Genomic DNA, 11,465 nt, shown 5'->3' with positions numbered 1-11,465 from the left:
AGGGGATTAATAATCATTGGCGTTGGAGAATGGGGTTGAAAATCTTCCCTGGAAAATAATGAGCGGAGAAACATTTACTGATTAGTTTAATCCCAGATAATCCTATCTGATGAGCATAGATCAAGATATCCCTTAACAGATTTATTCCAAAATAAAATAAAACAAAATCAAATAAAAAGTGCATAAGCACTCTCGGAGTGTGGAGGTGCATGTGTTGTGCTTTGGCCGAAGGAGTGATCCTAGTTTCTGGAGAAGGCGACGGCGGTGTTGGGGCACTGGGACCAAAAATAAAACCATCACCTAACCCCCACACTCTGTCTTGCCTCTGCTCCGGGTGCCCAGCGCCGATGCTCAATCCGCGCACGTGGCCAGGAAGTAGCCCAGGCAACTATTTAGAATACATGCGGATTTAAACTCTTATTCCTATTCCCTTGTAGCAGGCTTTCTCCCCGTTTTCGGCTTTTATGTTTCCCTAAACTGATTACGAGCAATTATAAACGCTTTATCCCAAACTTTCCAAATGACTCCACCATATGCATAGTTAAAAGCTTCATCATCCCTGGCGGCAGCTGAGCCTCTGCGTAAACTGCTAAAATTAAGCTGATTCTGGGCGATGTCAAAAAATTAGGGTTTTAGCCACTAACATCGGGCCGGACGGGAAATTTGTTGGGGGTTGGTGGCCGGATTAGCACTTCCAATTTCTGTGAGAGATTTGCTCTTAGTTTAACAGTGAAAGTCTCCTCGGGCGGTCCTCTCACTTGGACTGGACTCCAGCGCCACTTGAAAAGTGAATGTGGTTGGCTTTCTCTGCCCGGCTATCAGGGCGCCCGCCGGGAGAAGCGCTACCTCGTCAGGGGTGGGGGCGTGGGTGGGAAAAGACAGGAAAAGATTGTATGAAAACAAAATTCTCATCCATTCTCTCTGTCTCTCTGGGTCCTTTTCTCTCTCTCTGTCTCTCTCCTCCCCTCCGGGAGTGGCTGGGATGAGCTGCATCTGTGATAACCGACGTAAAACAAAAGCATAGACAATGAGAACTCGAAGGGGCCACAGAAAGCACCTAATCTATCGTCCTCGTTTTAGTCTGGGGCAAACTGAAGCCCAGGGAGGGGACGTGACTAGCTTAAAGTCACCAACAAATTGGTTAGTGACTAGACTCCAAGTCCGGAGAAGGGGACCCACACTTCTGGACACCTGCAGCCCCTGGCTGTTTTCTTTGATTATTTAAATGTTCCAAAGGACAAACGTTAGTGTCCCCGCCTACGAGTCATGAGATGCCCCAGCCCACGTTCTCTGGGCAGTGGGTTCTGTTTCCGCAGGTAATATTTCTGGGGCATTTCTCGAAGTCCATATCTGATAGTTCCTAAGTCTGATAAGGTTTACCATTCACTCAGAACTGCCACGGGAGCATGTACGCCCGCTTGCCTAAAGTGAAGCTCTCTGTCACATCGCTCATCTGACGAGTCGTGGTTTTAAATAATAATTTGGTCATAGTTTATCTGCTGCTGAAAGTGACCCAAAGTTTGGATAGAAAAGATCAAATAATTAGGTTACTGACATTCCTCCAAGAACTGATGGCAGAGACCTAACTGCATCTCTACACCTGAACACTGCAAAGTAAAGCTTCTCGAAAGAAATTCCTGCCTCCCTTTCAGGCCAAACGTAATCGTCAAAAGCCAACCCTAAACCCAAGCAATTCAAATTACAATTATCCCAAATGAAAGTTATTGTTTTTCTAATCCTAGGAACAGCTTGCAAAGGGAGATTTGGGTCTTTCTTTAATAATGTAAAGTTAATACGTAGTCCTCTTGTAATTATCTTTATCAGAAGGCCCTTGTTTAATCTGCATGTTTAGCAGAAAAGTACCAAAAAAAAGGGAGGTGGGGGAGAAGAGAGATCTACTTTAAAGTAGTCGATGTAAGCTGTTTGTAAATCGTTTGCATAAACAGATGAAGCAGGGAATTTCAATCCAGGTGCAAGAGCTGGGATCTGATGGACTGAATCAGACTGGAGTCCCTTTTGGACAAGGATAAGGTTACACAACACATTCTCTCCTCTCTTCTTTGGTTGTAGGGCTGAGGGTGGGGGCACCTACTAGGTTCCTCCTGTTAGGAAGATGTGATGGGGTGGAGAGTAGGTAGGTGTCAGTGAAATGAAAGCTAAGAAGTAAGAAGTCACCAGAGGAAATAAACTTGAACTCCACATTTTCTTAAATAAAATTCCATTTCATTATATTCTGTTCAGTTGTTTGGAGGGCAGGCTTCTAAGTTTTGGTAAAGAGATAGAAAATAGAGCTATAGGAGGAGGGGGGGAGAGAGAGATAGATAGATAGATAGATAGATAGATAGATAGAGAGAGAGAGAGAGAGAGAGAGATCTTTATGTGGAAAATAGCAAGTTAGCCAGCATGGTTGATGAGAGGAGAAGAGTAATGTGTAAGACTGGGAAGGTCTGAAGAAAAAGGTTGTGAAGAAGTCTAAATTCTCAGTAGGGATTTGTTTTTATTCCAGCCAAAAGGTAATAAGGAGCCACTGGAGTTTATTGAGTAAAGGGATGATGACATGGTCAGATCTAAGCGTTAGGACAACGTTTTGGCAGCTGTGTGGAGAGGTTGTATTAGAGTGGGGAGAGATTTGCCAAGACCAATTAGGCTATCGCAAATACTGGAGGACAAAATGATTAGGATTATTTGAGAATCATGTTTTGCTATGAAGTAGCACTTGTGCAGATAACAACGTGTAAGAATAAAAAAAAGTTGGAGATTTTCGAATTTTTCTCTCTCCAAAATCCTTTAGCCATGGGGGGTGTTCCAAAGGCCCATGAAAATGCAGGCACTAATGGAGTGCGTCCCTCTCGAAAAAGAAGCAAGAGGAGGCGAGCTGTTCGGCTTCACCCTAGAGAGCCTGAGGGTGTAGGAGCTGGGATTCGGGGAGCCCACAAGCTCCCCATCCCTCAGTTTAACCCCATCGTGCCCTGCTTCCCCTTTCGTTAGCTTCTGGGGTCTGGGGAAGAATTGACTGCCAAGGACCCAACTATCTGAAGTAAGACAAAATCTCAGCCTTGTGGACAGGCGAGAGTTGTACGAACCAGCAAGCCTCGGTTTCGCTTCGGGAGCGAGACAGCTAAGTGAGAAACCCACCCACTACCTCCTTCCCCTCCGGGAGACAGAGAGATGAACATCTCGGCGGAAACAGCTAGGGATATTTTGGGGGATTTTTTTTGGGGGGGCGGCGGAGAGAGAGCTAGTTGAGCCTGGTAAATCTGGCTTTCGTGGTTACGGATCAGAAGAGCCTGACCAAAGGCTTGGCACTGAGGTCCTGTGAACCTGAGGGGATTGAGAGTGAGGTCTTAGAAGAGAATGCAAGGTGTGTTGGTCCTAGGGAGAGGAGGGTGTGGACCTTAAATTGCGTGTAGAGTTTAGGAGGTTTACTCTTTCGAAGAGGTAAAACTAAATGAAACTCCACCCCGCCCCCACTTCCTCCCACCCCCATCTCCATCCCCACCCCCACTCCCTCTTCCCACCCGCACGCCTGAAGTGTTTGTAGAAAGAGGCGGGCTTGGCCAGGACAGATTGAAGGGACCAGAAAGGAGATGACAGCTGGGCAGGGGGACGTGTAAGGGGAAAGAGGAGTAAAGTAAGGAAAAAGTGACCCTGGGAAAGGGGGATGGGACTTCTGAAGGGGAGGTAGTAGCAGGGAGCTGAGGGGTGAAGCAGATGGGAGTTGAGCTGGGGAAGGGAAGGTGCATTATCAGATTGTAGGGAAATTGGGAGTAATTAATCTTCTGGAATTGAAAGCACCGGACGCCCCTAAGGCGACAGGACCCTTCCCCGAGCTGATTGGAGGCCAAGCGCCTTCCCCACCCACTGCCCTGCTTCACTGGTCCCAGGACCCAGATAAAAAGCTCTGGACGGACTTCTCTCTTCTTCCATCTGTACTCGGGATCCTGCAGAAGCTACCCCAAACAGACAAGCCCGGGAGCGAAGGGCGAAGCCATGACCGGCCGAGATGCGAGTTCAGATGGCAAAACCAAGGGCAAGGCGTTGGTGCCCATTGGCCCAGGACAGGAGAAAGCTTCTCTCAGTTTACGATCCAAAGGCTTTGCCATCAATGACTTGCTGGGCTTGGAGGCAGAGTTGCAGCCTCCCAGTGGTCCCGGGGCTGGCTCAGGATGCCAGGTCCCCTCAGGCGCTGGGCTGGGGCCAGGCGCTGGGGCTGGAGCTGGAGTCGGGGGGACCTCTCTGCCCGGGGGCTCCTTGCCCTTAGGACTGGGCTTCTTCTGTGGCTTCGCAGCGCAGCAGCCACCGGCTGGTGGGACCCCCTGTCTGCTGCTCACGGACATCCCCTTCCTGCAGCCCCGGGGACCGGACCCCCATCACCAACATCACGAGCATCACCAGCGATACCTGCTGGGCTCTGAGAAGCCCAAGGAAAGCGTTTCGGGTAACTTGTGCATGCCTCCCTCGAGACCATTCATTCACTCTAGGTTTCCTCCTCCCAGCCTAGGGCCTAAAGGGTTAAAAAACCCCAAACAAACCAAACCTTTTCCCCAACAGCTTTTACTATTGACCCTCACCCTCTTCACTTTCCTCACTTTGAGAAGTAAAACGCATCTTTCCTAGTTTCAGTTTTTGGCAAATTTCTCTGTTTCTCTTCCCTCCAGATCCAAGGAAAGGGTAGAGTATCCAAGAGGAGAGGGAAAATGGCCAGTTCTATTTCGGGGCAGTGTTGTTGCAATGACAGGAACCCTGGATTTGTATTCAGAGGATCTGAGTGCAAATCCTGACTCTACTCTTTATGTGACCTTGGGCATGTCACTTAACCCTTTTTTTTTCACCTGAAACAGAAGCTCGGATCATTTAATATCTCACAGCTCTAAACCAAAGAGACCCACTTAGGGCTATTTAACTCCTGCAACCTTTTCTCTCTCTCTCCCTAGGCTCTGCTATCCTCCCTAATGATCTTGTCACATACATTCTTTTCTCTAACCCCTGCCTAGAGTATAACTTGTTTCCCCTTCTGGGGCTGGAGCCCCTCCTTGAGGTGGAAATGGATTTTTGAACTTTCCCTCTCTGCTCCCCTAGGAGTCTGAGGTCAAGATCCAGCAGAGAAACCCAAATTTTAGCTGTTTCTCATTTTAGCTTCAGTCTCCAGGTCCAGAATTCCTCAATCTAGGCCAGTACTGAGCTTTGATGCTTTTTTTCTGAGCAAAGCTCTGTGTCCCCCTAGGTAGGGTCATGAGACCTGGGGAAATTGATGTTAGTCAGGGTTAGGGAAAGGCTGGACTGCTTGGGACTACCAGGGTCAGGAGATCTCCTTCTCCCCTTTTTTGGCAATCCTCTGCTCACAATCACTGTCTCCTCTGAAAGTCCTGACTTTTCCAAGTCAGGAAAAGGAAACAGCCCTGGCATTCCTTGTACTCTTGGTATTAATACAGCTACTTGCTTAATTACACTGGTACTCCTGACCAATCCCTGGTTTCATTGAGGGTTGTTTCTTTCCCTTACATGTGGCAGTTCTTCCGTACCTAATTCCTTCATCTTTTGAATTCTTCTATTCCATGCGAGCATTGTAATCATGAAGACCCAAGTTCAAATTCTGCCCCATTACATATTATTAGTTGCTTGAACATGGACAAGTCACCCACATGTAACTTCTCCATGCCCGAGGCAGTTGTCTATGACTATATTGACAATTCCTGACTTGTATTAGTGGAGGGAGTTTTTACATTGATGAATTCCTATATTTCAAGGGAGATTTAAAAAACTACGGACAATGGTGATAGGATTTTGTCTTTACTTACTCATGGCTTTTCTTTCCTTTGGTGCTCTTTGCTCATACATCTATTTCATCCCATGCTGTCCTTGGCCTCCCTCCAATCTTTAACATTCACTAGGAGAGTCTAAAAGTTCCATTTAGAGGGGTCTCATAATCTCCCCAGGAAAGACACACAGTAGAAAGCTTCCTTTGTAGATCTTTCTATATGTAAGATTTATCTGATAAGATGGCAGATATTTCAGCAACTTTACTATTTTCTCACTTAGAAAAGAGTAGAAGCCTGGAATGAAAAGTTCATGCCTACATGGGTATAGGATGGGAATGAGGATGCTTTTTCTTCATTGGATTTAGGGCCAGAAGGGAACATCTAGTCCAGATCTTTCATTTTATAGTTGAGGAAATTAAATCCAGGAGAGGGAGGATAATTTGCACACCGGTAGTAAGGGGCAGAGTAAGGATTTGAGCCCAGGTTCTTTGATTCTTTTGATGAAGCAAAGGCTGGATGGCCACTTGGGTGTGAGGGGTTCTTCAAGTACAGGTTGGTCTCAATAGCCTCTGATGTCCCTTACACCTCCAAGATACTGAAATTTTGTGACTGAATCTCATGTTCTTTCCATTATACCATATTAAGTCTTCTGAAGCCAAGTCCAGTGTTCTTTCCACTATGCTATGCTGTCTGGCTGCATCTGCTTGCTTCCCTTGTTCATATTCAGGTTGATAGCCAGACAAAAGGATGTAGGGCAGCTAGGTGACACAGTGGATAAAGCTGAAGACCCAAGTTCGAATTCAGCCTTGGACACTTACTTGCTGTGTGACTCTGGGCAAGTCACCTAACTGTTGTCTGCCTCAGTTTCTTTTTTTTTTTGATCTGCAAAATGGGAATAATAGCACCTACTCACTTGGGTTTTCAAATGTGATAATAAGGTTATCTCAAATGAGATAATATTTATAAAGTGCATTGCAAACCTTAAAGAATTATATAAATGCTGGTTATTATTGTCATTATTAAATCATACTCTTGGGTGGAATAGTACAGATTTTTTTCAACAAGGACTTTTTTCAACAATCAGTGCTGTCATTCTAGGATTGTGGGCAATCCATACCCAGAGAGACAGACCTGTGCACAGAGGAGAGCTGGAAAGAGAAAGTCAGGGACAAAAAGAGCAGTGCCCCAATGAAGCCAGTAATGGGATTAGGGTCCTTCTATTCAGCACTGGTTGGTGGATCTATACCTGCTGGGAGGTGTGGGGGACTGAGGTCTCTGGAGGGAGTAACTCCCTGCATATTCTTGCCCTGGGGCCAGTCGTTAGTGGACCAACCCTAGTTACTGTTCTTGATAGAGCAGGTTGAATTTTCTTTGCTTTAGAATTATCCAGGACAACCAACTAGCCCAAGACTCTACTTCCTTCGCGAGGAATACCTGGAAACTGGGGCCTCCTTGAGAATTCTGTATCTATAAATAGATATCTATGTCTCTATACTATATAAAGTAAATATATATATATATACACTCACATATATATACACACACACACACACACACATATATATACACACATATATATATATATATATATATATTACAGTTGGCCAGTTTTTTTTGCCTAGCTAATATTCTCAATATATACAATCAAAACGTGTACATAATAATCTGAACAATAATTTCAAATTTAAAGCATATATTTTTTATTTTCTCCAAATGTTAATAGATGAGGACAGTCTGACTGAAGACAAAAATGAACTGAAGACACCCACATCACATATTAAGAGGAAAAAGCGGCGGCATAGGTATGATTGAACGTCACACGCTTTTCTCTTTTCCTTTATAAATGACTTTTTGGAGTTTTTACTATTGTAATTCCTCATAGACATAGCTAGGGCCTAGGATGCATGTAAATATTTCACAGTTTACAATGGAGAAGACACAGACCTTATTTTGAAAAGAATCAAAATAGCTCTTAGGAGGATGATATGAATGATATCTGCTTCAGAAGACACAGGCCATCTTTTTACAGTATTCTTAGGAGAAGGTTTGAGGGGGTGAGCTTTTTTGTTATCTTACTCAAGATCTCTGGAATAATAGAATAGAAAACTCTTTGAAGAGTACCGAAGAATTAAACGTCTAGAATTTTCAAGAAATCTTACCTAGTGCAAGAAAAAATTTTAGCAAGGGTGGAGGTGGGGGGACTGGTGGATGGGAAGATGAATTACTTGCTTTTTAGTGGAGGGAAATAGGTAAGGGGTGAGGGAGGAAAGACTACAACACAGGTAGAAGAGCTATTTTTTCTCCCACACCTACATACCCATGTGCGTGTTTCCTGCAGGACAGTTTTCACTGCTCACCAACTGGAAGAATTGGAAAAGGCTTTCAATGAGGCACATTATCCAGATGTGTATGCCAGGGAAATGTTAGCTCTGAAAACTGAGCTTCCAGAAGACAGAATACAGGTATTTGAGTTTATGTTCTTCTTTCCCAGATTAAAATACCCAGATGTCTCCTTAAATACACACATAAACGTAACTCATTTCCTCTTTTTAACATGTTCTGAAGATGGATACAAGCACACAGGTGTAGTTTAATGCCAGATACTGATCTCTTTTTCCTTCATTAATAATGTTTTGGAGTCATTACTATTGTGGTCCTTCAAGTTTGAACCCAGCTAAGAGTGCCTTTATCTGATTGACAGAATGCCCAGATTAGGGCTCTTAATTTTGCTTCCTGTAAGATGCTCCTTTGGAATCTTCGATTAGATAAAAAACTTTTTTCAATGTGCAACATTAGCAACAGTCAAATTATATGTAAGATTTCTCTATTCCTTTTCCCAAGAAAGTCTTCCAAACCAAGAATAACAACAAAATCAAAGTTAGACAAAACTGAAAAATCACAAATTATTCTTTAAAAATGTTAATATATTGGGAAAATTGTATTTTACGTTACCAACCCATTTTATTTTTTACTGAGGATGTACACAAATTCCAGGGAAACTGGCTACCACTTTAATTGGCAATCACTTTTCAGACAGAATTATCATCTTGGATATCTCTTCTGAAAAATTCCTTAGTTATTTAATCTACTTTAAACAGGTTATTTTACTCCATTTCAAGAAGAACTCCATATACAGATAAAATAGCTTTTCATTCATCTTCATGTGTTTTCCCCCTCCTTTGTCTCCTTCCTGGAATTCTTTATTTGTTCCTTTCCAATGCCAAATTAGGTCTGGTTTCAAAATAGAAGAGCCAAGTGGAGGAAGAGAGAAAAATGTTGGGGTAGGAGCAGTGTCATGGCAGAGTATGGTCTCTATGGTGCCATGGTGAGACATTCCATACCACTTCCTGAATCGATCATCAACTCCGCCAAGAGTGGGTTGGTGGGCTCCTGTGCTCCATGGTTACTCGGTAAGAAAGAATTTGCTACATATTGAGTAAATAATGTTACTAAAACCATCTTAGGTAGGATCTACAAAAGAAAAACAATGTGTATGTTTAACAAGTGCCCTGCAAATTGTATGCATTTATAAAATGATATTGGATTGATAGTGAAGCATTAAGGAACAATCCACTGAATTTAATCAGAGTATCTTGTGAAATAATCTTAAAATTCTAGAACCAGAAGTCATTTTGTTGTTCATCCTTCATTTTCAGAGAGGACCAATGACATCAAGAGGGTGATGTCTTGACTTGCAAGTAAATTAGATTTGAGTGAGGCAGGGCTATACAAAGTCATCAGCCTTACTCTCTCCTCCAGAGTCATCAGAATCCAACTGAGTGTCTTCCCTCCCAGACTGATTTCTTTTGTGAAGGCAAAATAGGCCATTTTTGGCCTCCAATCTTACCTAGCCTTTAATTACTGAATGGGTGTTGCCTCTGACAAACTGGCACCTGGGAAAGACCTAGCTTAAAGAAAGAAGTCATTTTAGAGAACACTTAATCCAACCCACTCATTTTATAGATAAAGAAATAGCCCAATGGGGTAGAATAATTTACCTAAGGTAAAGCAATATGCCCCTTCTGCATTTGAAAATGTTTAATTGTAAGGATTTCTTTTGCCTTGAATTATTTTCATTTCTTTTCTTTCATTGTATAGACACATTCTTGATGTTAATTTGTGTTGTAAAATTAATGATTTATTTTTCAGACTTAAAAGTGCTATATACTTTATATGACAGATGTGAGTAAATTGAATTTATAAAACCATATCATTTTAAGTGCACTAAAGAAGCTTACTATTTAAAGGAGTTCTGTGGTAAAGTACTTTGTGTAAAGTGAATAATCATCTCTTTTGGGAAAATCCAGATTTTTTCCTTATGTATGGTACATCTATATAATAAGAAATTCAATAAGTGCATAAAATTCAAATAAAATTATAAATTAATATGTTTTGTAAATGACTTAAAATAGCCTATTGTATCGTCAGGAGACACAATGTCTAGCCCAGTATCAACAACCATCTGGCTTTGTGACTTTAGAAAAAGTCACCTTTCTGGTCTAGGTTTCTTCATCTTAAAAAAAAAAAAGAGAGGGTTGGATTATTTGATTTTTTAAATTTGTTTTAGCCTTAAAATATCTCATGATTCTGAATTTTCATAGTTTTTGAATTTTAGTAATCCCTCATTGAAATGCAAAGGACCCCCTTTTTTGCTAACCTTTTTTGCTTTATTAAACATTTTTCACCTAACATCTTACCAGGGATGAAAGACCTGGGGGGACAGGGAAATAATCTTAAAATTCTAGAACTAGAAGTCATTTTGTTGTTGTTGTTGATCCTTCATTCTCAAAGAGGACCAATAACATCAGAGGACGATATCTTGACTTGCAAGTAAATTAGATTTGAGTGAGGCAGAGCTGTGCCTTATTTAAATCAGGGTCTTGAATCAAGAAACTGGGAAGATAAGAGTGCGTGGGAATGAATCTCTAGTGGTAGAATTTCAGATTTTGGAGTAAGTCGTTTTTAGGGGCAGAGAAGCCATCCCGATATCCCTTAAATTATGCTTCATCATCAACTTGTAAAGCCAGCCCTGATAATAAGGCCTTTCTTTACCTTATTGAGTAGCATCATTTTAGTTGAGTTGATGATGATAATGATGAAAATGATAATGCTGATGACTTTTAAAAATATTTGGGCCCCAGTTTCCTCCTGTAAAATGATCAGTTTGGACTGGAAGATTTCTAAGGTTCCTTCCAGGTCTAAGACTCTATTCTTTTTCTAAGGGATGCACAAAAAATCCATGGATGTGACCAGAAAATCAGGGGGAGAAGAAAAGGTATCAGAAAACTGGTGTTATGAACACCCAGAAGAAGACTTGAAATCAAAGCACACAGAGCCCCAGCTGAGCACTGACAAAGTCAACCTCATGGACAACTCAGAAGACATTGCTATTGACCTCTCCAGGACAGCAAAACAGGAGAAAAAGAAAGCACACTGAAGGTCTTGGATCCTGGGATCATTGCATCCATAAGGAAGGCAATAGACAATGGGAGCAGGAAGGAGGGAACCTCAGAAGGAACATAACTTCCAGTGGGCCTTCCCAAGGCACTTGTGGACATGTGCATATCTAGCATTAGAATTTTTCACATGTTAAAAATCACCCAAGATGAAGTACATTGACTTGTACTTGTTTCTGTTTTTTTTTTTGGTTTTGACAGGGCAATTGGGGTTAAGTGACTTGCCCAAGGTCACACAGCTAGTACATGT

At 42.4% G+C, this 11,465-nt stretch overlaps 1 protein-coding gene across 1 annotated transcript; it reads left to right on the top strand.

Annotated features, from left to right (window-relative positions):
• The first annotated feature begins 3,990 nt into the window (after nt 1-3,990).
• Nucleotides 3,991-11,196, top strand: VSX1 (visual system homeobox 1). Its single transcript, XM_036753076.1, has 5 exons — nt 3,991-4,438; nt 7,483-7,561; nt 8,098-8,221; nt 8,989-9,169; nt 10,982-11,196. Exons 1-5 carry the CDS (start codon nt 3,991-3,993, stop codon nt 11,194-11,196), a joined length of 1,047 nt encoding a protein of 348 aa, XP_036608971.1.
• Nucleotides 11,197-11,465: the final 269 nt, after the last annotated feature.

Source organism: Trichosurus vulpecula, chromosome 3 (assembly GCF_011100635.1).
Source record: "Trichosurus vulpecula isolate mTriVul1 chromosome 3, mTriVul1.pri, whole genome shotgun sequence".
Taxonomy (NCBI): Eukaryota; Metazoa; Chordata; class Mammalia; order Diprotodontia; family Phalangeridae; genus Trichosurus; species Trichosurus vulpecula.
Note: the sequence above shows the minus strand (reverse complement) of the source record. Positions and strands in the feature narration are given on the sequence as shown.